The sequence below is a fragment of the Aphelocoma coerulescens genome, chromosome 9, assembly GCF_041296385.1.
Source record: "Aphelocoma coerulescens isolate FSJ_1873_10779 chromosome 9, UR_Acoe_1.0, whole genome shotgun sequence".
NCBI classification, from domain to species: Eukaryota; Metazoa; Chordata; class Aves; order Passeriformes; family Corvidae; genus Aphelocoma; species Aphelocoma coerulescens.
In genome coordinates this window covers 9,895,719-9,922,163 of record NC_091023.1, presented here as the reverse complement: position 1 = coordinate 9,922,163, position 26,445 = coordinate 9,895,719, and the positions used below count along the sequence as shown (strand labels likewise).

General features: G+C 38.5%; 1 protein-coding gene across 7 annotated transcripts in view; it reads left to right on the top strand.

Moving 5' to 3' along the window:
* The window catches only part of DOCK10 (dedicator of cytokinesis 10), a 144,632-nt gene that overhangs the window by 96,642 nt on the left and 21,545 nt on the right, over positions 1-26,445 (top strand). For all 7 annotated transcript variants that reach the window (XM_069023828.1, XM_069023827.1, XM_069023824.1 and 4 more), the window contains exons 18-42: positions 197-262; positions 1,123-1,215; positions 3,092-3,215; positions 3,367-3,488; positions 4,136-4,222; positions 4,774-4,866; positions 6,902-7,020; positions 9,783-9,852; positions 12,944-13,057; positions 14,118-14,189; positions 14,619-14,765; positions 15,806-15,889; positions 18,534-18,630; positions 19,206-19,250; positions 19,691-19,866; positions 19,994-20,110; positions 20,522-20,633; positions 21,351-21,472; positions 21,558-21,672; positions 21,849-21,915; positions 22,459-22,506; positions 23,164-23,265; positions 24,126-24,250; positions 24,636-24,748; positions 25,471-25,608. In XM_069023828.1, coding sequence (XP_068879929.1) covers positions 197-262; positions 1,123-1,215; positions 3,092-3,215; positions 3,367-3,488; positions 4,136-4,222; positions 4,774-4,866; positions 6,902-7,020; positions 9,783-9,852; positions 12,944-13,057; positions 14,118-14,189; positions 14,619-14,765; positions 15,806-15,889; positions 18,534-18,630; positions 19,206-19,250; positions 19,691-19,866; positions 19,994-20,110; positions 20,522-20,633; positions 21,351-21,472; positions 21,558-21,672; positions 21,849-21,915; positions 22,459-22,506; positions 23,164-23,265; positions 24,126-24,250; positions 24,636-24,748; positions 25,471-25,608 — 2,568 coding nt within the window. The remainder of the gene's footprint in view (positions 1-196; positions 263-1,122; positions 1,216-3,091; positions 3,216-3,366; positions 3,489-4,135; positions 4,223-4,773; positions 4,867-6,901; positions 7,021-9,782; positions 9,853-12,943; positions 13,058-14,117; positions 14,190-14,618; positions 14,766-15,805; positions 15,890-18,533; positions 18,631-19,205; positions 19,251-19,690; positions 19,867-19,993; positions 20,111-20,521; positions 20,634-21,350; positions 21,473-21,557; positions 21,673-21,848; positions 21,916-22,458; positions 22,507-23,163; positions 23,266-24,125; positions 24,251-24,635; positions 24,749-25,470; positions 25,609-26,445) is intronic.

Below are 26,445 nucleotides of genomic sequence, written 5' to 3'. Positions count from 1 at the left end.
TGCATTTTCCCAGTTTTTCTTGGAATTTTTATTTCTAGTGATATCACTGTGATTTACAGGCATTATAAATATTGATACACCATCTGCACGTTTCTCCTGGATTCTGAAAAGACCTTCTTTCAGCTCTGTAGTTTGCCTGAGTTTTTATGGGTACCCCATTTCTGATCTAAGCTTTAATATGCTCCTGTCTCTCCAGGCACGGAATATAACAGTGTGTATTGAGTTTAAAAGCTCTGATGAAGAAGGAGCAAAGCCATTGAAGGTGAGCTGCAAGAGGAGTATATTCAGAGGGTGCTGTTTCTGAGGATATTACTTATAAAATCCAGGAATAAGGGCGATACTAAACCAGAACAATTAAAGAGTGGGTGTTGTCATACATCCCTCTACATTTGCACTGTGGTTCTGTTAGAACCCAGCTAGTCATAGTGATTCCATTTTGTAGTGCTAGCTTTCTGACTGGTGGAGGGGAAGGAAGATAGTATTAGAAAACTGAACCATTTTTTACAGTGCATCTTGCTTATTCTAGAACTTGCCACTTATCCTACATTTCTCATAGAGCTCAGGACACTTGGTTGAAAAGAGTGAGGCACAAAGTTAGAAAGACCTGAGACTTAATTCTTAGCTGTGCTGTTGCCCAAGGTCTGTTGCATAGTCCAGTTGTGGTCTGGTTTTCCCAGCAATAAATAAAATTGCCATTACTCAGTAATCAAGAGTGCCCAGACAGGACCTTGCCAGAAAAGAGATTGTTAACAGGGATAGCTTTTGTAACATTGGAAAGTCAGTAAAAGCACTGTATTGTGCATTGAACTGCATAAAAGTGAAATAGATTTTGTAAAGCTTTTTGCAGAAAACTCTGAAATTGATAACAGCAAGGAACAAGTCTAAGGAGTCTGCATTGCTTAATTGAGCATAGGGTAATTTTCACAGAATCAATGGACTTTTACTGGAAGTGTGTATAAAAAAATCCAGGTTTGAGCACTTAATACATTTCTTTTAATATTTGATAAAGTAATGATCAATCTTTCATGACAGTGTTTTAAATGTACATACATATTAGATATACCACTACTAGTGTCTTCAGCAGAATTTCACAATGTAATGAAAACATGTTACTTTTATCAGTGTATTTATGGGAAGCCAGGTGGATCATTATTTGCAACGTCAGCTTACACTGCTGTGCTACATCATTCCCAGAATCCTGATTTCTATGATGAGGTCAGTCTGCTTTTTCTTTCATTAAATGTCTGCCAATCCACGTTTGCCAATGAGACTGAAAAATATCTGTACAGAACGCTTCTGTTGCAATGGCTTGTGTATCTGGAAGGGGCTGTGCTATGTAGATTGACATGCTGTCTGACGTTCTGTTTTTTCTCCTTAAATCAACTCAGTGAATTGTTCCTTTTGTAAGATGTTCTGAGTACAGTTAAGATGCTGTAAAATTAATTAGGAACAGTCCAGCTCTCTAAAATGCACGTCTGGATAACATTAAGGGTCCAGCTGCATCTCTGAATTTAATGGAAACAGTAAACATTAGGATGAAGTGTGGAGCCAAGTGTCAGAACAAATCCCTTTCTGAGATATAAGATCTGCATTGGGGCATTTTTGTTATCTAGTGGTCTGAACAGAATGTACAGTGACATGTGGTGGCTGCAGCAAGGCATTTAGCTGGTGCTTTTGAGGATGCAGCTACAGAACAGTTCATGTGGTGGCCTTTGCCAAATGTTAGTCGCATATGCATCTTTATGTTTCATCAACATCAAGTATTGATTCCCCAGGCTTCCTGCAGGTGAACTGAATTTCACCCTATCAGTGAGTGGTGTGTTTGATGGCCTGTGAATGTCAAGTCTCTGTTCTGGGTTTTCCACTACTGCTTTTTGTGTAGTGGTAAGACTGGCAAACAGCATAGAGTGTTTAGCCAGCATTTTCCAAACTGTTCTCTTAGTCAGTGAAATTTCCTTTTTTCAGTAAAAATTTGCTTTGATAAAATTGCAGAGGCAAGATCAGCAGATAATCTACAACTAGGTATGAAGTATGAATTTTAAGATTCCTGTTTAGGAACTGAGGTGGAACTTAAAGTATTAAATTTTTAGAGATACTGAACTCCTTGCTAATACTTTACAAGATATGTTTTGGGTTTAACATGTCTGAAAGCATCCTTCATGTGATGCTAGTGAGCCACTTGGTTTGGGGAGATTACTTTAAATTTGAATGAGGAGCTGAATTCAGATGTTAATTCCCAATTTGGATGGAAGAGGTGCGTGCACCTTTCCTAAATGTCCCTAGTAAAGCAAGTGCAGAATGTAAAAGAATGTAGGATGTTAAGGTGAAAGTTGTCTGAATCCCCATCTCTGAGTGCCCATTTTATATCTATGTTTATGGTATTAGGTTCTTACCCATAAGCTGATTTAACAGTGGAAGCATTTATCAATGACTTCTAACCCTTACTTTAGCATAGGATTAACTTGGATAAACTTCATCACAGCTCACAAGAGCAAAGGGTCATTTTTATTAGTTCTTAGGGTCACGTGTTCAGATTAGTTTGTAGTTTTATTCCAATAGGTTAATAATACCTGAAAACCAGTATGTAGGATTCATGGGTAGCATGATACAGGATTTAAGACTGAGCAGAAATCATAAATAAAAGTTTATTTTCATGTCAGCCTTTATTACTTGGTCTTTGCCATGAAATTATGATGAAGCAGTAGCAGAGATGTCATTTTTAGTTTGGTCATCCTGAAAATATGAGCTTGGGGCTGGCTATTTTATGGCTGCTAAAGTGCAGGTGATCGCTTCTAAGCAGAGTCCACCACTCTTTAGTTCTGTCCTCTTTCATCTTACACTCTTTCATCATTAATGAAATACTCCTCCACACAACAAAGTGGAAAAAAAGCTGTTTTAAGTAAAAGTGATAGATGATCATCATAAACAATTTCCTTAAGTGATCATTTATTACCATGGGGCAAACATTACCCAGTAAAGGCAGGCTATAGTTAGACCTCTGTGTAGAGAGATGTCACTCATTTAGCCCATCTCTGATGCCTGGTTTAATTGATTTTTAAACTAAAGTGAGGTGTAACATTTTACATTTCAGGTGAAAATTGAACTTCCCACTCAACTCCATAAGAAACACCACATTCTGTTTTCATTTTATCATGTCACCTGTGACATAAATGCAAAAGCTAATGCCAAAAAGAAAGAGGCTCTGGAAACACCAGGTACCTGTAGTAGAATTACTTTCAATTATAAATATAAATTATGTACATTCATATAAGGATTTCAAAGTTTTTGGCTGGATGTTATTGTCTTCCTTTGAACTTTAGAAGCTCTTTTTTCCAAAGAGTCCCGTTTATTTGTTCTTGTGCACAGTGGGGTTTGCCTGGCTTCCTTTGTTGAAAGATGCCCAGTTGGCTTCCCAGGAACACCACCTGCCAGTGGCCAGCAGCCTTCCCCCCAACTACCTGAGCCTTCAGGAGCCATCGAGTACAAAGGTATTCATTCACTCTTCCATGTTACTCAAATGGCACAGAGCATCCATTCGCAGGTGTTTTTCCTGAGATCAGACATTTGCATTTTGCTGGGGAGTGTAAAGGGTAAATAGGGTTTCTGGTTTAGAAATACTGAATATAGGAACTAATACATACAGCACTGGACTGAGCGTCCTATGTTGCTGATTCACAGGTGTATATGGAAAAAGTGTATTTTATTTATTCTACAATGTTGTAACTCCTCAAAATGTGTATCAGAGTGGTCAAAAAGAACTCTTTTCACAAACTCAGGCCATATGACATTCATTCTCCAGCTGATGTGCTCCACAGTCATGATTCATTCTCCATTTTTGTGGTGTGATATCATATTTTCCCGCTGATCCAGTCCAGCTTGGATTATTTCTGCCTCCTTGTGTTTGTTTTGCTATTGTCATGAGGACAGGGTGGGGCAGGATCTGGTCCCTTGAATGGTAGCATTGGTCTTGGGCTGAAAAGTGGGTTTGTATTGCAGTGATGGTGTTTGTGAAAGCACAGCAGCCAGTGCGGTTCATGCACACTCATGTGCAAGGCCGTGCACTGAAAATTGATGCAAACTTGAATAAGTAGGAAGTAGGTGGGGAAATATTTTTTTATTGTTTTTGTTTTAACAGCAGATTGGCAGCGATATAAAATGGGTAGACAATGGGAAACCACTTTTCAAAGTCTCTACTTTTGTTGTATCAACAGTAAATACTCAGGTAAGCCAGCATTCCTCTTAGCTCTGTGACCTGCTTACACACAGGAAGTGTCAGGGAATGTCTGAAGGGGGTTTTAAAATCTTGTATGAATTTGTTTCTATAACATTTAAAGATTATTTCAGTGCAGAATGGCAAGATGCCAGCGATGGAATACACACTTTAAGGATGAAATACACAGTTCAAGGAAAAATAAAAATTGCTTAAGATTATACCAACAGAAAAATTGTGGAATATCAGTTTAAACAGCAAGAAAATAAATTGTAAGCACCAGGAAGAAAAAAAATCTGGCCTTTGAAATGCCTTCAATTGTGAGGAAAAAAATAATTATTCACAACACTGAAAAAAGATTAGTCAAAGCACCTGGAATTTAGCAAGCTGCGCTGGCCAATGGATTGGACTAAATAAATTGATTTTCTTTCTGTGACTCAGTATAAGATGGTGGGGACCAAGTGTGTTCATGGGTGTCACAGGTGATTGCTGTAACCAGTATTTGCTGTAACTAAATTCTAGTCATCTATAATATACATTAATGTGAATGTTTCCTATTTTAGGATCCATACCTGAATAACTTTTTCCATCAGTGCCAGGAAAGGGAACAGTATCTATCTCAGCCTCCTACCTCAAAATTTATCAATTCTTGTAAGGTAAAGTAAACTGCATCATGGATTGCGCTATATAGTTGCATTTAGGGCTTTCTCTCAACTCATCCCCCAAAGCAGAGTTCTAACCATGGCCCAAGTTTACCAGGAGGCAGAGGGTCTGTGACAGCTCCAGTCAGATGGACTTGATGGGACAGATGCACTGCTGGTCACACAGCTGCCTCCTATCCCTTCTCATTTAGAGCAGGGTGGCATCTGCCCCAGCAGCTCTGCTAATCCAGCCTGTGCCAAAGCTCAGATCCTGTTAGGGGATAACGCAGTGTTGCTCCAGTAATGTCTGGGGAAGAGAGTTGTAGCCTGTAGAGCTGCAGTATTCCTGCTAATCCTCTCTTGCCTTAAATAACTTCTATCCTTACCTGCTCTAAAAACCTGGATGCTATTCAAAGGGCTGCTCAGGGTATTTGGTGTGTATAAATCAAGGGTGCTTGTTGCCTGTCAAGTTCTGAAACCAGAAAGAACATCTTCTGCAAAGATGAAATGAATAAGCAAGAGCTGTATCAAATGTGCCTGTATTCAGTAGAGGTCAAAAACTGTGAGAAGGGAGGAGTATGACAAGCAAATTAGAAGAGCAGCAGGTAAATGTAAGGCCCTAATTCTTTACCTGTTCATGAGTGCTGAAATTCAGAGTACTTGCTGTGCACTATGCTTGTGGAACATAAACAGACGGATAAGCAAGAAAACTGAAGGTAGATGTGACTCTGTTCCATCTCTGGATTGTGACTGAAACACCATACATATGACATTTATTGTGTTTCCTTTTAGCAGTCTGTAAAATCCAGCAGGTGTTTGGGGGTTTAGATGTTACCATCATGTAGGTGCTTTCCTCCTTTCCTTCACTGTTGATGTTTTCCTGTATGAGTGTACCTTAATCAGATACAAGCTGCTTGGGAAGATATTTTTGCTTTAATAAGCAAAGAATAAGTTTCAATAAATCATGGTAGTTCTCTGGACAAATCCATAAGGATGGCCACTACTTTTGTTGGTAGATGCAGGTCTACCTGCAGACCTGAAAGGAGTGGCTTTGTTTGCAAATACTGTCTTGATTTAAAGAAGTTATTAAGGAGTGTGTTCACAAATCAAAGCATCAGTGTTATTTAGAGGTTATACCTCTAAGGAATGAAGTCCTTAATTAATTTTTGGAAAGCCATTGAGCATTATGGGCAAAGTTTAGGAATCCGTAGAAGCTTTACAACTTTCTAGACAGTAAGTTGGTTGTCTAAACCACCAGAACTGCACTGTTCTTTATCTGCTGTTTCTAGTTTACCTTTTAAAAATATTCCAGTGAGTTTATTAGAAAACAGAGACAATGTTGTATGCAACAAGAAATCACCTATGCAGTATAACCCGAGACTAAGTAATCTTCCCCAGGGTATTTTGCTTTCATTTATAAATTGCTAGTACCTTTGTTAGAAGTTCTGGAATGAATTGGAAATAACTGAAATTAAAACCTAGGAGAAATTCAAAGGAGTTTGTTTTTTATTAAAAACTCAGTATCTTTCTTGATTAGAGAAGATAATAAAATGAGAGTCCAGTCAGGTTAGTGTGTTAATACTTCTTTTTACCACTTTGCTTTTAACAAACATGTTTTAGCCACAACAAGTTGAGTTTATCAGATCTCTGTATTAAAAAAAAAAAAAGAGTTTTTGTAAAAATACTAGGAAATGCATGCTTGGAAAATAGTAGTTGACTTCTTTTATTGCCCTTAAATAGTATCCTTAGTGAAATAGGAAAATTGGTTTGGGTTTCTCTCTTTTCTTTTTTTTTTTTCCCCTTACATCAGTGTAGAACAAAATACTGGAATTCTGAAATTTGGACAGTATCTACAGTTGTGTTGATGCTCATATTTAAAACAAACTCTGTGGGGAACCAGTTCTCTACTTAGTTGACCTGTTTTCCTCCTGCTGTTACACCAGTGGCTGCATTGCATTTTACCTGCTGAAGCAGGAAAGCCGCATGGCAGCTGTCAGCTTTCATTGCTTGTATTGGAAGTCTCTCATTTTCTTTCTTACCTGCCTTACAGAATTTGTTGAAGATTGAGAAGATCCATGTCATTATGAATTTTCTTCCTGTAGTCCTGAATCAACTCTTCTGGGTTTTGGTGCAAAACAGTGATGATGAAGTTACAACAGCTGTGACCAGGTATCTGGAAAATTCTTGTGTGATGTACAGAATTCACTCAGGAGTGCAAATGCAGATGTTAGTCCAGTTATAGCTGCTCTATGACATTTAGACTGCAGTAGGTGAGAATGCTGCATCCCCCTTGGCACTGGGCTGCGCAAATAACACATGGAAGAGCATTGGTATCATGTGGCTGGAAATCATTGACTATGGTGGACACGTTTTTCTGCCCTGAGGCAATCCTAGGGAAAGGTCTCATTCCTGACCAGCTAAGAGCTTCCTGACAAAAGTGTTTTTTGTCTTTGGTTTGTGTGTGGTTCTGAGGATATGGAGTTCAGCATAGGAAGAGCTCAGCATCTTGCTGCATCCAGTGCAGAGTCAAACAACCAAGTCACACCATTCAGGGGCATTTTTAAATTAGAATCTATCAGCAATAACTGAAAAGCAATGGAAGCATTTTGCAGAGAGCAGGCAAACAACTGCAATGATTTGCTGAGTCTCTCACCCCTCACATAATGAAGTTGTGATGAAGTTTATTGATGCTGTTAATCAGGGCAGCAGGAAAAAAATACTGGCAAGATTATTATTATTGGTCTCTGCAGGAGGGCAGAAAGTTGTGTTGCATTTACTTTTGGCCATAGTGTTGTTTTTGTTGTACTTCCTCCAGCAGCTAAACATGAGGACTACAATACTACTAGTAGGAAAAAATTACAACTGTCCTCTGCAACCCTGTTAGACTAATCTGCTGTCAGTATTCTTTCTTTCCTTCCACACATTGTGCTTCAGAATCAGTTCCTGAAGAATGATTAATTGGGGAAACTTAAAGGAACAAGGAAGCAGAGTTCCCCATCTTAGCCTTGGAAAGCTAGACTTTCAACATGCTTTATCAAAAGATCATGGCATTTTTCAGGGCAAAGTCCAGTTTTACCACAGCTAGGTACTAGGATTAAAAGAACCTTTCCTCAGAAGTGTGTGTGATTTAATCATTGCACACTGTTTTCAAAGGGAGAGAGGCAGCAGACCTTTGCTGGGGACACCTTTGTGGCCAGCAAATCAACTGATGTTAAGTCTAGAGAGAATGAAGAATTGTGTCCCAGGGTAGAATTTCAACATCAGTTAACTGACTGGAAAAATGCTGTAGAAGAAGCGGGTGTTTAAAATGTTTAACGATTAGATGGAAAGGTAGAAGGATGTTATTTTTTTTTCATGCTTCAGGTTTTCACTGTACACTCACCTGGCCAAAAAAAAAAAAAAAAAAAGAAGGATTCTCAGTGTTTTTCTTGCATGTGTGGTGTCTTTTGTGCTGGTAGAGCTGATGCCAATGGGAATGTGCATGTCTGCTGCGTGTCATTCATTGACGTGTCCTATATATACACACTGTGTTTTGTTCTGAATAGCTTGAAGCAGCTTGTGTTGAACTTATTAAAAGCAACAACAACAGAATGGGAGCATGGATTGGCTTATGTTAAAAAAACATTATTCCTTTTATACTTGTGGTTATTTACTTGTCTGGGGGCCCAGTGTCATCATGTCTCTGTCACATTTTTGTCAGAACTCATTTCCGTTTCAGATCAGAATAAAGGTAAAAAGGTCGGAATAGGCACAACTAATTCTGACATAGACATTGTTTTTTGCTACAAGTTTTACTTCTCCTACTAACAGCAAGAAATGAGATTATTAAAAACACTTAAGTGAATTACAAAGCTTTTGGATCCAATAATAAGAATTGCCAGAAGTCGCTCATATCACCAAGCTAGTCAAAAGGAGTACTCATATGTGGACCACAGTCAGGCATCTTATTAATCTATTCTAGTCATACTGTTACTATGCCTATCCATGAATTCTTTAACATAAAAATAAGATTATAAAATTGCAGAGTCTTTTCTATATTAAGTATTCTGAAAAAATGAGCTCCCAATAATCAAAAGAATACAGCCAAGTTGAAGAAGACTTCTTGCCCAGACTTGTGTTTTATGGAACAGGATGATCTCAAAGAAAGATGGCCCAGGTACAAACTGAAGAGAAAACTTTGCTGAAATTCTCAGCTTTGTGTAGTGCCTTCCCTGCTGTTAGTAGGAGCTCAGGTTTTGAGAGTGAGTGCTGGTGTGATCCAGGCGATTTTCTTCCTTGTTGCTGCTCCCCAAGCTGATTTGCAGATGCTCAAAGCATCTGTGGTCTCTCCAAGTGTCCAGCCTCTCCCTGCTGTGCAGTACTGAGGGTGCTGTGCTCAGCCTGAGTGCTGGGGCTGAGTCCAAGGATATGAGCAGACAGTGCTGCAGAGGGACCTGCTCAGACTTCAGCCCAGGCTTGTGCTTATCTTTGATGAACAGTGCCAGAAAAAGCAAAGTGTCAGGAGATTTACAAAATTACAGAGACCTGAGAGAACTTAGCAGGTAGCATTCCTGGAAAAAGGTGCTCTTGCCTCTCTATTTCATTAAAGTATTCTAGTTTTTGTTATCCCTAAGTATCCAAGGTCTCTATAAAGCTCAGTTAGTTATTATTTTCTCTTTTTGTGATGACAGTACAGTTATTATCCTTAACACTGGGTGCATTTTGTTAAGCAAATACATATATAACAGCACAATGCAAGCAAGTGGAACATCCAAGGAATGACGGTTTTTCCCAGTGGACAGTTTTTGTACATATTATTCATCATTTGGATCACATCCCTCATGCATTGTTTTACATGAGCTTACAAGAACAGGACAATGTGAGTATCAGGTATACTTTCTCTGCCTTATGACACAAAATAGCTCAATTTTTGTTGTTGTTTTATCTTGCAGAGTTCTTACCAACATCGTTGCCAAGTGCCACGAAGAACAACTAGACAACTGCATCAATTCTTACGTGACAGTATGGACGCTGTTGGCATGTTAATATTTTGGGAGGGATGGATTGGGTTTGGTGGTTTTGTGGGGTTCTTTTCCTGTTTACTCTTAGTTGTACTTGTTTGTAGCTTTTTCTGCATTTGCATCATAACTTTCTGCCACTGGTGACTGGGAGGCTCTGGTTAAAAAACTTTTAAAATCTTCCATTGAGGACAAGCAGCTGCTCAGGTCTCTGCTGCTGCTGCAGCTTTTTTTCCATAAAACACCAAGTTGAGCAAGCACAGGAGGGAGAAGCTGCAGTGCATTCAGCTGATAATTAGAACTTATATTTTAGGACCAAAACCTAGTGCAAATGCACTACCACTGAGCTTTTAGGAGTGTAGGATTAGTATCAGTCTTTGTGAAATGGTGCTTAACCAAGAGCTTCCCCTGTGCAGGGCTTGAGAGAAGGGAAGGGGGAGATGACTACATGAAAGATCATGAAACTTCAGCTAGATAGATACCAGTGAGAGACATTTGATGCTGCTTGCAGTCTGCAGTACTCCTCTTGACTGTGATGAGATTTATCACTATAAAATATCTTGCCCTCTGTGTTATAAAGGTACAGGGTTGCCCTCATAAGGCAATCCCTCTGAATCCCTTTCAATCCACTGAAAAGGATCCACAAGTAGTCATTTTTATGAACGAGGTACTTGGTGCTCTTCACGGTTTCAAGATGGCTTTATGTCTCTTAGGAAGCTATAGCTTTTTAACTAAGCTTTTGATTATGAAGTTGATTTTAGTCTCAAGATCCCTTGTTTTTGCATGTGCTATTGTACATAAATTCTTTTCTCATCTGTGGAATTCATATTCTTGTGACTTTTCCTTTCCTCAGCCTTTTTTTAATCCTTTATTGTTTTGAAGAATAGGATATATTTAGAATATATATGGGTATGTACTGTGTATGGAGTTTGCTTCTGGACAAGCTGTGGTATTACTTAAATAAACAAAGGAGTGGCATCTTTAAAGACGATCTCCTTGTCATCTGTGTCAGTTGGACATCCATCAAATGAGTATGAAAAATGCTGTTGGCCATCAACTATCTCATCATCAGTACACTTGGGTAACAGCTGTGTAAGCTGAGAGTTTTATGAGACTGTTTTTAAGCAGAAGCACACATTAACTGCTGCTACTGGCAGGGGCAGAAAAATCCATAGACAAGGGAGCCCCATTAAGGGTGTTAAACTTTTTATTCCTTTCACTTGCCTTTGTTTTTTTCTCTCTCTTTTAATTGCAGTGGAGAGCAATGGTAAATTTTGTTCTAGTCATGCTTGATGAATCAGTAATGAGAAAATTGTCATATCTTTGAGTTTTATGTTTGCTAACTTATCTGTGTATTTCAAATAGCAGAATAAGGGAGAATTGAAGGTTATTCAAAGAGTTGAAGGAGATATTGCCATCACTTTGTCTCTTGTCTTGCCCTAGTCAGTGATGACAGAGCTCATGGAGATCATGATAGCAGTGAGAGATCCCCCACAATCATGGAAAGAAACTATGAGAGACAAACGATTGTGTGGAGTGCTGGCTGTGATGATATCCTGCTTCACTGTGCAACTAGTAGTTCTCATAAAGTACATTTCATTTGTGGATGATGAGTAGTATATGTGACATAAGTTTGGAGGGAGGTGTTTCACTTTAGGAATAAAGTGAAAGCAAATATGTTCCTGATAAACTGGGGACTTTAGCGTGTTCATGGGTAGAATAATGAGAATATGTTAGGAGTTAGACTGCTAAATGGGAAAACATTTTAATTTCAGTGTTGACAACTGTCGATTGATATTTTCATGGCATGGATTTACTTTTCTACTTTATGAATGTATGTGTTTATAGGTCATGCACCTCAGCCTCTGAATTGTTCAATTTTAGTCCCAAGTACTCTGATTTAAACACGGAACTCTGCTGAGGTCCAACAGAGCTCTTCAGGCTCCAAAATAAATAAGCTATGTAACATGTAAATGTCGTTAATTAAATGGGTATTAAAAAACCTCTTCTCTCCAATAACATTTCAAAATTGAAGTAGATGTCTACTACGTGACCAGCTAATCATCTTTGAAACTACAGGTGATCATTAAGTCACACCATAAGTCCATTTGGCCTGTTTTCTCATTTCCAGCAGCAGTCAAAACCCAATAACTGGTAATCTCTTTGTTTTCCATCTGTAAGGAAACAAATACCTACTTTACAAATGCAGTTTTGGGAATAAGTAAGTTGAGAATTGTGACTCACAATGCAGCAATAATGCGAAATTACACTGACTTAAATAAATAGACCCAGAAGTGCCAAACTGCACGGGGAGAAGCTTATGGCATCTGCTGTGGAAACAAAGCTGAATATTAATAACGTGTTTTCAAGAGATATTAGTTTCTTTTGCCAACCTGGTTGTATTGAAAAGATTTTTGATCCCAACTGATGCCCTGTCAGAGCTCTTGCTTTAGGGAAGGCACAGTGGTACCAAATTATTAGCTTAAAATGTTGAATAAAATTCATAGTAGATTTATGAGTTCCAAGCAACTTGGTGGATAAATTCCTTCCTTGAGGGCTCAGTTTCTAAAAGGGGTTTAGTTTTCCCCTTCAGTCAGCTGCAGTGGGTGCTCTGCACCTTTCAGGATGAACAGTTGTTACCAGCTCTGAGTAGTTGTTCCCACTGGAAGGAAGGAGCAGGTGAAAGGTAGCCTGGACTAGGTGGGTGAAAAACCCTCCACACTTCCTCTGCTCGCTTATTCTTTTCTTTCCTGGTGAGATAGCTTGAAAGGCAGTTTGGAGGTGTCAGGATCCTATCCTCTATTGAAAAGTAAATCATAGCACTGAATTTAAGCAGAATTTCCTCTTGATTCACATTAAGCTGAAATCAACAGAAAGCTGTGTTTAAAACTGAGGTTTTGTAGGGGAGCAGTGTTGTGCCATTACTGCCAGGGAAATTAAACTTCATGTGAGTGGATTGTTCAGTCAAGATATTTTGGCAGCAAAGATTGTTGGCTATCAGTGTTATACAAATAATTTATCATCTCCAACTGAGGCTTTTTTATGTTTGTTTTAATGCACATTTTGAAAATTTTCATTTTTTCTTCCTTCTTCAGTACGTGTTCAGGACCAAATCATTTGATGAAAGAACTGTCCATGAGGAGCTGTCCAAGACTGTGACTGGTCTTCTGAAGTCAAATGAACAAGTAACTGTGAAACAGGTTTTAAAGGTGAATGATAGCTTGAATTAGCACATTTGTAGTTTAATTACTGGTTTTCTGCCTGAAACTCACTTATCTCTTTCTCCTCTTCCTTTTCCCTCTATGACCTTTGTGCAAATCACATCCTGCAGTGATTCAACAGTCAGACTTACCAGACCTGCTGCAGGTTCTCAGCATAACATGTTTCTCAGGATTCTGTGGTTTGCATTATGAAATTCCTCCTGTCTTTTACAGCTCAGTCAGAGTCTGAGACCTAATTCTTACACAATATGATGTGAGCAATTACTTTTACAATACTTTGTTTTAGTTTTTAACTTGGAAGATGCAGGGAAAATATTGATCTGTATGAAATTCATTCATGTGTAAGGCCTCTGGGTTATGGTACAAGAGCTACCCAGTCCAGCCCAGGACTTCCCAGAGGCAAAAATATGTTCACCTGTTTAAAGTGAGCCAGTTCTGATTTCCTGTACTGAGCCTTTAGCCAAAAATAGTCTGAAGAAAGCAGAAAACCTGCAGGAAACCTGGGCCATTCAAAAGTACTTGTGGTTGGGTTTGTTATGGGATGGTTTGGTTTTTTTTTCAATGTATAAGCTTTTGGAGTGCATTTGTTTCATATATATCCTGAGATACTAATCTTTATCCTACCTATTCACTATTTCAAATGGTATTTGAAGAACCACTCAGTTCAAGTTCCATCTTATTCTGTGCTAAATTAGCAGTCTGATAGAACTAACAAGGCAGGTTATTCTCTGAGGTTCTCTGCATCACACCTTTCTGCCAGTTAACTACAAACAAACCATGAAGATGGTGCTCAGTAGGAATGGGAATATTGTAGGAGGTGTGCTTGGTCTTTATTGCAAAAGGCCACAATAACAAAATGCCTTAGAGGACTTCACCTTTCTTAAAGACATGATCTGATGTTACTTAAATTTTTTAGTTTGTTTGTCACGTAGTGTTTAACACTGTGCATTACCAAGACATGCAATCCATCTGCAAGGAATGGTAATGCATCATAAAGTGTTTTCTCAGGTAGTCAGTATTCATTCACTCTTTTCCTTTTTTTGAACAGCATTCCTGGTTCTTCTTTGCAGTTATCTTAAAATCAATGGCACAGCACTTGGTTGATACAAACAAAATAAAGGTAAGTATATGTATATACAAAATCTTATCGAGTAGGCAATCCATCTCTTAGGGAAAATATAAAAGGCAGAAGCCCAGGAAATGCACTTGAATATACTTGAACTTTTCTGCTTGACTGGCCAATAAAATAAATGCTGTGATACTTGGTAAAATATTTGGTTGACCTACAAAAACATTATATTACCTGCTAGGCTCAAACCTGTTCTTGACTGTACAAGGATAGATTGAGGATAGGTTGAGGACATATTTCCCACTTTCCTATGGACCAGATTCTTTTGTTTGGGGTTTGTGCTCAGAATGGATCCATGGAACTCTAGGAATATTTTTCTTCTATGTGGAATGGCCTGTGGTTTATTGTCTTTATTCTTGGCCTGAGTGTTTAATGTGCAACATCATGCACTCTTCAGCTGATGGTCTATTCCCTGCTTAGGTTTCTCGAACTCGGAGGTTTCCAGAATCATTTCAGACTGAGCTGGATATACTTGTGATGGTCTTAGCAGACCACGTTGTTTGGAAGTACAAAGATGCTCTTGAAGAAACCAGGAATGCAAACTACAGCACTGCCAAATTTCTCAAGGTGAGGTGTTCTGTCATTACAGCACATGCTCTTATTTCCCCATACTTATTACAAACTCCAGACTATTCTAGTCTAGTCAAAGGGAGTAAAACCAATTCTGAGTTGAATGATGGTTCCGTTTCCAAGTTCAGTGTTGACTGATTGTTCATTTTTCTATGGCCTTTTGTCTTTGAGGATGCAAAGACTTCATGTAAATCTGCTCTAAAGCAATTGTAATTCATTTCTGTCTGTGCTCTTAAAGAGTCAAAGTTTTCAAGTTATGCAGATTCTTACATTGTATTCAAATGGATAAAACATTTGGAAAGGAATGAGACTGTAGTTAGACTTGAGCTGCTTTTTTTAAATGCTGTAATTCTGAATGGCTGTGGGTGGATTAATTGTCCCTAATCAAGGAATCTTGTTTGAATGTGTGTAGCAGAAGGCTTTGCTAGTTTTGCAGAGTTCAGGAGCTGCAGAAAAGGAGGGAATTCAAGATTGCATTCTCTATTTGGTAGGCAAGGAAAACATGTCAGTAACTGCAGAACCAAGGCCCTCAAAACCCCTACACTTTCTGCCAATATTTAGCCCCATCAGTCATAAAGAGCTGTGTTCTCATCATAAAGCACTGTAGTGGCACACTTGGTCCCAGAGAGGGAGCATAGCCCAGACAATGAGCGTTATGCTGGACTGGTTCCTCGCCAGTCACTGCCCTGTTGCTGAGGGAGATGCTCAGCTCTCGTCACCTGCCAATTCCAGTGGCAGATGCAGTGCTGCCATACAGGACTGACTGCCCTCAGAGAAGCTTTCTCAAGTAGTGGTTATTTTAGGCTGCAGACACAGTGAAAATGAAAAGTTCGATTAACTCATTGTTACTGAAAATAGGTGTAAAAATCAAGGGAGATTCACTAGATCCCTGATGTTCCTTTCCCTGCCTAAGACTAACTTCATCTGCACATATGGTTCAGGTGTACAGGTGACACAAAGTGAACAGCCAGCTAAATGAGGCCGTGTATTGGGTTTTTTTCTATAAAATAGTAATTCTTTTTCCCCCCCTTTCTTAGCGCTGTTTTACGTTTATGGATCGTGGATTTGTGTTCAGAATGGTTAATAACTATATAAGTATGTTTGGAGCTGGAGATAGCAAGGTATGGCTCTGATTTATTTTTTTGTGTCTGTTTTATTAAAGTGATGACTAGCAGAATATTTTTATATTGAAACTATTTATGATTCTATGACTTCACCACGCTCAGAACTCAAGTCAATGAAAACATTTAGGATAAATATGGATTAAAACCTCCTGGGTTCATTCCATGTATCCCCTTTCCTGGGAGTATATAGCCATGTTCAAACAACTACTCAGTGAGACCTTCAAGAGCAGACTGCAGAGACTGCTCAGACCAAAGCATTCAAAAGACTGAATTTAAGCCTTAATTCTTTGAAAGTACACTTCTCTATAAATATCATCAGCAACTGGCAATAATTTTCTTTGAGGAGAGTAAAGTAAGAGCATATGAAAAAGTTATCATTGTGTAAACTCAAGTGAGACTGTAACATCTTTGTGTGGCTGCCATGCTCTTACCTCACTGATGATGCAAGAAGGCAAAGCTGCTGCAAATTAGTTTGTGCTGGCTGTGAGGAAAATTCCCTGCAGCCTGAATTTCTTCTATAATACCTGCAATAGTCACTGACATAATTTGAACAATAAATTTCAAACAGCAAGAGGTCCCCAAATTATTCAGCTTGACTCCTTTGCTCTTCATCCATCAGGATGAGTCACAGGCTTTTTCTCTTCCATGCCAGGGTTTATGAGGTATCATACCAGAGCATATATATAGTAACAGAATATATTCAAGAAATACACTTTGAATGACTCATCTTACCCCAAAAAGCTCACAATGCTTTTTTCCATTAACTTTTTGTAATTTTTTAGTGGCAATGTGCATTTGTAGCTAAAGAATGAGATTACTCCAGGTCTGCTTTGCCTTTTACTAAAACCAACTTCATTCTGAACGCAGGTCTTTCACTTAAACTCTGGAACAGCTGTAGAACGGAGTCTCTCAGTTATTAATGTCATAGCCTGAAGTCCCTAATTCTGTAAATAATATTATGCAATCTGAAAACTGTTTCCACATTTCAAACTTCCCTAAATACATTCAACCACAGAAACAGATGTTTAATTAAAAAAGCCCATTAATGGTCAGTCGAAAAGCCTGAGATTAATCAGTGTGCAGAGCAGTACTTAGCACCTTCTTGGCAGTAAGTGTGTGAACACTGCCAGCATCCCTCCAGATCCATCTGCCAGCATGTGTGGGAGTGGAATCACTGTGGAGTTGTGACAGATGTGTAGCTGGAGTAGGCTTTGTGGCACTTGGAAACAATAATCACAAAATAAAATGAGAGATTTCTGACCTCAAGGAGAGAGAGGCCTTGCATTGTTTTCATTTCAGTCCAATGCCTAGGCAAGAGTCAGTCTTCTTAATGTGCAGAAAGATTTCTTTCTGTGTGTTTTTTGCCTCTTTAACTGGATTATTTAGGTATCAAAAAAAAAAAAAAAGATACTGCAATCTGACCTGTCTTTTCAGAAAATTTAACAGTGTATATTGTTGCCTGAATATTATGTGGGCATATCAGTCTTAGTGCAGTTTGAATTTATTGTAATTCTGGATGAAGCAACATAGTTTCTGTTTCACAGAAATATCCCTTATGGTATTCTATATTTTGACATTTAAATATTGTTTTGGGAAACATTTCTTGAAAACTTGAAATACCTCATTAGAAATCAGTTCATTGCTGTGTTCCCACAAAATTTCACAGTTCCTCTTGGGAAACACATTTCAGATACTTCACTTCTTTATTTGCCATTAGCATGTCCAGCTGTATTCCTGAAAATGTACTATGCAATAAACAGTTCAGGGGAACATTCCCTACCATCCCCTACTTGATAGACTCTGAAAAGTGGAAACTGCATGTTCTAGGTATCCCAACCTGATGGTGGCAGCAGAAATGCTACAATTTAATTTTAGTGCAAATTAAGACATCTACAAGTGCTTTGTAGTGTTAGGGCATTCAGAATAGCCCTGAATGACTGCTTTCTGCCGCTGAGAACAATGAGATGAGGTGATGGAAATAAAAATTTGTTACTGGAAATCATGTACTATCTTTATGTCTCAATGTCACATCATTACAGAAGGAATGATAAATTCTTGAGGTAGCTGCAAGGCTCCAAAAGGGGTCTGCATGGCATCTTTGAAGGGAGATATAAAGAAATAATACTAGAACTATATATTATCCAAATCCCTTGGAGCTGAAACTCACTGGCATCAATAGAGGAAGTTTTTACTACTGTCAGTAAGCTCTGGGTCTGACCTATGTGGCTGAAACTGTAAAAAACCCAAAAATGTCATAATAACTATGATGGGTCAAAATTTCTGTGGACTGGAGATGATATTTCATTATGATTAAATGCTGTAGTATATGTCATTGAAAGACCCAGTGTAGCTTTAAGGATACCTTAAATATTTAGTTTGGATCAAGCTTAGGTTTATCAGTACATCTTCAATGAAAAATCGTAGTTTAAGAATTCAAAAAGCTTGTTTGTCTGTGATGAATTCTTTCGATAACAATAAACCACATGTTTATTGTTTGTGCAGCTTGGCAAAACAAGCCCTAAGGTTTCATTGTTGGGTGTGAGTGTGACATTTGAGGTAGAGATAAGTAGTAGTGGAGCTCTGTCTCATCCCTTTCCCGGTTTAAATGTGAACTGAGCCATTGCCTGTTGTGATTTTTCAGACTTTACACCAGTTCAAATTTGACTTTCTCCAAGAAGTCTGTCACCATGAGCACTTTATCCCTCTGTGCCTGCCCATACGGTCTTCAAACATTCCTGGTAAGGGTTCCCTGGGTGGGTTTCTGTACAACAGTGAGTTGTTGGGAGGTTCAAAGAGCAGATAATAAATAACTCTCTCAAGAGCTGTATCTGAACATCAGGCTCAGAAACCCCAAACAGCTTTTCACATGTGGTACTTAAGCAGTGCAATAAAAATAACATAATTTCAGTATGCCTGTAAATAAATGCAACCTCTGGCAGCTCAGTGAGGGGGAGGGAGGTGGAAGCTTCTCACTGGAAGTTTTAACTGGAATTTTTGTGATGACTGATTTATTAAATCAGTAAGGCTAATGCAGTAGCCTTGGGAGGTGGTGAGCTTGGGAGGATTTCAACAAGTATAGCAGGAAGGAGAAGAAGCTCAAACAATAGCTCATCTCCTTTTTACTTCAGTTTTCAGCATCAAAAAATGAGTTCAGTTCTGACACTCAGATCTTTTCTCAGCAGCAGAAGCTGTTTAGTTCAAATTTGAGTCAAATTTTTTACAAAAAAGCAAAGCAAATTATTTTTACAATTAATACCACTAATTGAAAAGTGGATTATTTTTGCCTATTTTCTTATGTTTATGAAAAATGAAGACACTGTGACGCCTTCAGAATCAGCACAGGAATATCGAACATCAGGTATGAACAAAATGACTGCATAAGTGAGCAGAATTTTACTTTGATCACTGCCACTGTACTGTGGCAAATAATAGACAAAAGTTATTTATCATTTTCAGAAGTGTAATTGCTCCCAACTTCTGTGTTTTAGAACTTGTCTAGCTTAGGATATGGGAACAACAATTTGGACTCTGTGCCCCCAAGAAGTCAATAGTCTAATGAGAAAACAGTTGAGATTCTCATGTGGGAATGTGTATATAAATCATCTTTTATTATTAAATAGTAAAAACTGCATGATTTCAAGAAATGATTAGACTAGGTCATTCTGGGAAGTGAGGGAGCAAAATGAGGCAGTCAGACCAGGAAATCAAGGTTTTGAACATTTAAAAAATGAAGGCGGGGGGGGAGGTTGTATGTAACCTATATATTAATTTAAACAATCTTGTCCATTCTATTCCAAGACATTCCAGAGTACACACTGACTAATGAGTTTTGCCGTAAACATTTCCTAATTGGAGTCCTGCTGCGGGAGGTTGGCTTTGCCCTGCAAGAAGACCAGGATATCAGGCACTTGGCTTTGGCTGTGCTTAAAAATTTGATGGCCAAGCATTCGTTTGATGATCGATACGCAGAGCCGGTAAAGAAACTGTTTGTACTTTTTCATTTTCTTGTTCATACAGTAGCTAAACATACGTGAAACTTTCTTAGCCACTGGTATATGTTTATTAGTTTCTTGATGATTATGTTGTATCTTTTATTTTTAGGCAAAACAAGCACAAATAGCAAACCTGTATATGCCACTCTATGGAATGCTTTTGGACAATATGCCAAGGATTTACATGAAAGATATGTTCCTCTTCAATATCAATACTTCCAATCAGGTAATTCAGGTGATTTTTTGGATTAGATGTGTTATAACCATACTGCTTTAAAAACTAGAAGCAGATTTCTGCAGGGGTGTTGTGTCTTTCAGTCCTTCCAGCAAACGAGCCCATTTCATCTGAGCATTGCTAATGGCAATTAATGTTCCTTTGCCAATGCTGTGTTAATGTTTCAGAAACAGATACTAATTAGACTTGTTCCATCCTTTACAGCTGCCACTGCGAGACAGTCTCATATGGCAGGTAACTTTTCAGCATATTATGGCAAGCCTTGATCCTTTAAACGCTGTCATGTCAAAACAACTGAAAGTAGGTTCTCAAACTCAACGTCTTGGATAATGACCCAGGAGGCTTTTCTAAGTTCTGAGTGATATCACCCACTGGAACTTGTTCTGTTTCTTTCAAATACAGGGATCCAGGGATGACCTGAGCACAGCCGGAGGGTTTCAGAGCCAGACAGCAATGAAACATGCAAACTCTGTGGACACATCCTTTTCCAAAGATGTTCTGAACTCCATTGCCGGTACAAATGACAGATTGAACAGACACATAGGCAGATTTGTGTGTATCTCAGTCCATTGTGCTTTCTGCTTAGAATTCATTGAGGATATCATTAACTTTTTTTATACCATATCCAGGGAAACATGGTATGCAATGTTTCTCTTTCCTTTGAGTGTCTTTGGATTGACTTTCTCTTGTGAAGCTGTTCTACTTCCACTGCTTCACTTACTCTCCTGCTTTGGAATGATGCCAGTATTCAGGCTCTAAGAAATCCCTTTGCTTGAGTTCATTCTTCTAGTCTCTGCCTGACTTAAAAATAATTACAAGGTTTCTCCTGAAAACTCCTGATGTCTCATGGAGGCAAATATTCATCGTTTTTCCAGGCTTAATGGAAGAGTAGAAACACAATTTACTTTGTTCACTACCTCCAAACCCCATCTCAAAATTCAGGGAAGTGAATTCAGGCATCTTTCCACTAATTTTTTGTGGCTTTAGGTCAATTCTTACAGAATGCAACAGGCCATTTTAATGCCGTGAAAAATGGCAAACTGAATCATTATACTTCAACTTGTTGCATGTTTTCAGTACTAAACGTACCCATCAATAGCTTTGCTATTGGAAGTTCAAAGCACTTGTCTCAATGCAGCATGTGACACGTTTTAAGTTCTCCATTTTTTTGTTAGTTTTTGTATCCATAAATGTTTTCGTTTAGCATGTTTGCTATGACTTTCATTTACAGCCTTTTCATCAATAGCTATCTCTGCAGCAAACCATGCTGACTCCAGAGCTTCCTTAGCAAGTCTTGAATCTAACCCAAGTACCAATGAAAAAAACAGTGAAAGAACTGACACGTGTGAAAAGGTACATACGCAAATGTTGAGAATGCTTGCTGTAGGTGGGAGCCCATCACTGTACTTAATGAGGCCCTTTGCTGTCACCTCAACAGATCATGAGACCTTTGTCTTTGATTGGGTCAACTCTTCGTTTTGACAAGTTGGATCAAGCTGAAACTAGAAGCCTTCTTATGTGCTTCCTTCACATTATGAAAACCATTTCGGAAGGTAAAAAATGTGCACTCACTACGTAATTTGTTATTTATGTAATTTATGTAAAATACTGTGAATGCTGAATCAAAATGAACATTAAATTAGAATAATTATCAGTGTATTTTACAGGCTTTGGTCTAAGTTTAATTCCCTGTAACAGATACATAATTTATTTTAATATCTCCCCTTAGATGCACTGATTTCCTACTGGTTGCGAGCACCATTCTCAGAAATAACAGACTTTTTCAGCATTTTAGAGTAAGTTTACTTTGTGGTTGATTTTGTGTTGACTATTCTAAAGTGCTGGCTGCAAACAATTCCTATTGGGTCTGTCCACCTATTGGAATAGTCTGAGATACTCTTGTATCTTAAATTATTTTGCCATAGTCTTCCAAAGTCATAATGAGACATTATTAATAAGATCTGTGTCCTGCAATATGTTGTAATTTCCATGAACAAGGGTCATAATGCTTTGGGTCTTCCTCCTAAAAGAGATTTTCATATTAGTCTCCCATTTGGTGTTGAGCTTCTCTTCTTCCCTTGAGAAAAAGATTTAGCTCCCCAAAACTTTCCAGCCATAAGATAAGTCACATAATGTAGGATGACTTGCTTTTCACATCCCCAGGGTGGTTTGCTCAATCCAATCTATGCATGACTGCAGAATCCAAGCAGATAGCTGGTTTTGAAATTTCCTCACCATTTTGTAGTTGAAATGTGAGTTATTTAACTAGCAGGCCATGGCATTTTTTTCATAAGTACAAAGCCATTAATAGGCATAAAATGTGTTGTTTTGTCTTTCAGGGTTTGTCTGCAAAATTTCAGATATCTAGGAAAACGCAATATTGTCAGGTAATTCTGTAGTTACAGACTCTGTGTTGCAGTATTGAAATATTATAGCATTTATTAGACTTAAATGAGATTAACAGTTTATCCATCAATTTTCTCTTGAAAGAATCTGTTTGTTGAACTGAAGCCAATGTGTGCTTCATTTTTTCTTTTATGCCAACAATGTTATCGTGATGTTCTGGATATCTGCATACATACCTGCTATAAAAGATGAATTACATGATGTGATAACCATTATTGCATTTATAACCCAAAATACTGGGCCATTCTCAACCACATTTCTGTGCATATGCTGAATAAGGGAACTTTGAACACTGTATTGGAAAGAATGTCATGGAAAGAATAGTTTTAATGGGCATAGATAATTGTTTCACAGCAATAAAAAAAAAGGTCTCCTGCCTGTCTGAAAAAATGTGAGATCATGTCATGTTCAGCTGTGAAATGTGGAATGCACACTTTGTCTCAGCTGATGTTCATTTTTAATTTTATGTCACTGCTGTGAACTTGTCTGTGTGTCATGCAGTGTAAAAATTAAAGGTCACCAGATGAACCAGTCCATGCTCCATGGCAGGGATGTCAGGCCTTACTCTTCAGGGACATGGCAAAAATAAATGTCATGTTTCATAACAGATCAACATATATTTTCTCTTTCCTTAACAGGAAAATTGCAGCTGCTTTTAAGTTTGTCCAGGCCACCCAGAATAATGGAACCCTTAAAGGTTCGAACTCTTCTGGCCAGGCATCGGGGCTGCTCTCACAATGGTAATGTCACATTGAATTACAAACTCTATAAACCCTCAGCATTTGCTGTCATCCTCCTGCCCTTGTACTCTGTGACAGCATTGACTGAAAAGAGGTTGACAAAACATGTAACAAATTTCAAAGCCTCCAAAGCTTTAAATCATAAAAAAGTTGCGTCTCTTCAGCTTGACTTACAAGATCTTGGTTAAAGTGTTACTTTCAGGGAGTAATTCTGTCCTAGAATATTATTAATTATGTAAATTTATGAAATTACACTTTTAAAAGAAATAAACAGGAAGTGTATTTTAAGAAGTTGCCTGAATTTTGAGATGTTAAATCTTCCTGAATTCTATACTAGTTATAAATACAAAAACCTTTCAAAAATTATAATAATCACTGGTATTTTAGTTCTAAGCTTCTCATTATTAATTAATGATGTGTTTGTCAGCATCAAAGAGGATTAAAAGAAAAGAAAAGATTTTTACTGTCATTTTCAGTTTGTCATAATTTTTTTCACCTCATAGCAACTCTATTATTTCTTTCTCGAGCAGGTTATATTTTTCTGATATTCTGAGCTAACAAAACTCACCTCAGTTTTTCTTCACCCAAAACCAGTTTTCTAAACATCAGCCAGCTATTTAAGCTGATGCATTTCTTTTCAGTGCTTAATGGAAGTTTTGTCCCCTGTGATTTCAAGAAATCCCAGCACGTTTTTGTCCACCCCACTGATTTCCTTCATCTTTGTTTCTCTGAAGAATTTTGCATCAGTTTGTTTAATTCAGCCATTGGGAAGCACTGTAGTAACTGACATAGAAAATTCTGATTAGGCACAGTAGTTTATTCTTTTTTTTTCTGTTTTTAATGGTACCTTTCAATTCCAGGATGCATTCTACTTCAAGTCACGATGGCCACAAGCACCACAGATCTCAAACATTACCAATAATCCGTGGCAAAAATGCACTTTCTAACCCCAAACTCTTGCAGATAATAGACAGTAGCACTGCAAGTAAGTACAGAAATTATTTACTTCCCTGTGGAATTCTGTGGGGTTTAGATCAGGGTCTATACAGAATTTTTCTTGACAGGATGTTCTTAAAATTGTAAGATTGAAGGCATATATCCCACTTTCCAATTAGGTTTCTTTCCTTCTTTGAGGATGAACAGAAACAATGACAGGATGTACTCACATCACTGGTGCAGTTGGTGAGAGTTGACTCAAACTTCCCCTTTGATCTCCTATGAGCAGTTTTCTTCAAAATACCACTTTGATTAAAAGTGCAGTTTGGACCTCATCTCTGCTGTGATGAGACTTAAGGACCAGATTGGAGAATTAAATCATCTTTAGCAACACTCAGGAGATTGTTTTTCATCTTTCTTTTATTATGCTGCAGGCACCTCTAATGAAACAGATATTGTACAGTATGTAGACACAGAGGCAAACATCGCTACAGAAGTTTCCCTCACAATCCTTGACCTGTTGTGTCTTTACACTGTGAATCACCAGGTATGTTTTGCTTAGTTTCTTTTCTGCTTGAACGGGTGGGATGAGGGGTAAAAGGAAGGCCTGGGGGAGCAGGCACACAGAAACTTAAAATGTTGAGACAGCAGGATAGGGAAATAAGATATGCCAGTCCTCAGTGTAGGTCTTTTAGAAGGGAATTGGTTCATAGTAGCCAAACTGAATAGAAGGAGGTGGAAGAAGAAAAACATCCTATGTATCCAGGGCTATGTAGAACCCTGCTCTGCTTGGAATGTCTTGCAGCTAGTAATACATCACCTTTTCTGAATCATGCTTATCCCACTAGAATTCAGAGATTTTTGACAACAGATTTCCAAACTGCTAATTTTCTCTATCTCTGCAAGTCAGCAGGTGTATTCTCTGCCTCTTTAGAAATGGCTCAGATTGCTTCAGCAAGCCCAGATGACTTGCTGAAGGTCTCATAGCTGCAATACAGAAAACAGCTCCTTTTACATTTTAGCGTTCCCTCTCTGTCACCCTAACCCTTAAATACAGTGTATACAATCCATGAGTAGTACAGGCATAGCCAAGTGCTTTTCTTGAAAACCTGCAAGAGTCTGCAGCAAGCTGGGAAGCATCATCTGCAGAAATTTTACATTGAAAAAAATATCTCTCTAGGAGCGCTCCAAGGTAATGTCCAGCAGATCCTTCTTCTGCTTATTCACTTCAATAATCGCAATGTCATCTCTTGTCTGTGAACTTTTCAGAGGCAGCTCCAACAGTCTGACTGCCAGAATGTGTTGATGAAGAAAGTCTTTGACACGCACATGCTCTTTTTGCAAATCAACCAGTCAGCAGCAGCTCTCAAACACGTCTTTGCTGCTCTACGGCTGTTCGTAGGCAAGGTAACTCTGGGTTTATTCTGTTAGTCATGCCTGTCAATATGTTACAGCAAGTACAGCTTGGGGACAATTGGACACTTGGAAAGAGTTCTGAACTTCACTGTATTAATACTTATTCCTGACAAAGATGGTCTGATTTACTGCTGATTAAAACTAAGAACTTCACAATGTCTGAAAAAACAGTTTTGGTTTTGAAATCGAAAAATTTACTAAGAAAGAGAAAGTTTTAATGTAAGTAGATAAGTGATGTCCAGCTCTGTATCCATTGACTTCCCTGCTTTTGCCACCTATGGAAGAAAGCTTGAAACCCTAGAGGTCCATGGTCTTCATGGCAGATACCTGGTTTGCAGAGTCCAGCAGTGAATGATTACTGCTGTCCTTGGAGGAAATAGCAGGAGTGTGTTCCATACACTTCACCAAAAGTTCATCCACACTAGTACAGTTTTACAAATGCCTAGTTTTAAACATAGAAGAGCACTGGGGAAAAGATATGGCTGTGTGTCAAACTGTTTCTTTGCTTGCATTGCATTTGTGTAAATGATTATGGGCAATTAGGCACTTGGTGCCAACTGCAGAGGCTGCACAATTTCCAAGTCACAGGCTTAGATCCTCTGAAAAGCAACCAGAATGTAGCACTCACATAACAATTGCTCTGGGGAAGTGAGAATAAACAAGGCTGGCCTCGGTTCCTAAATGTTTCTACGAAACACAAGAGTGTAGCTGAGTTTACACCATGTGGCCTCCCTCTGGTTGTTGTCTCAGGGGAAAGAGGAGGAAATCATGCTTCTCCCAATAGTGCAGCTTCAGGACATGGGGGAGATAGGAAGTAAACCATCCACA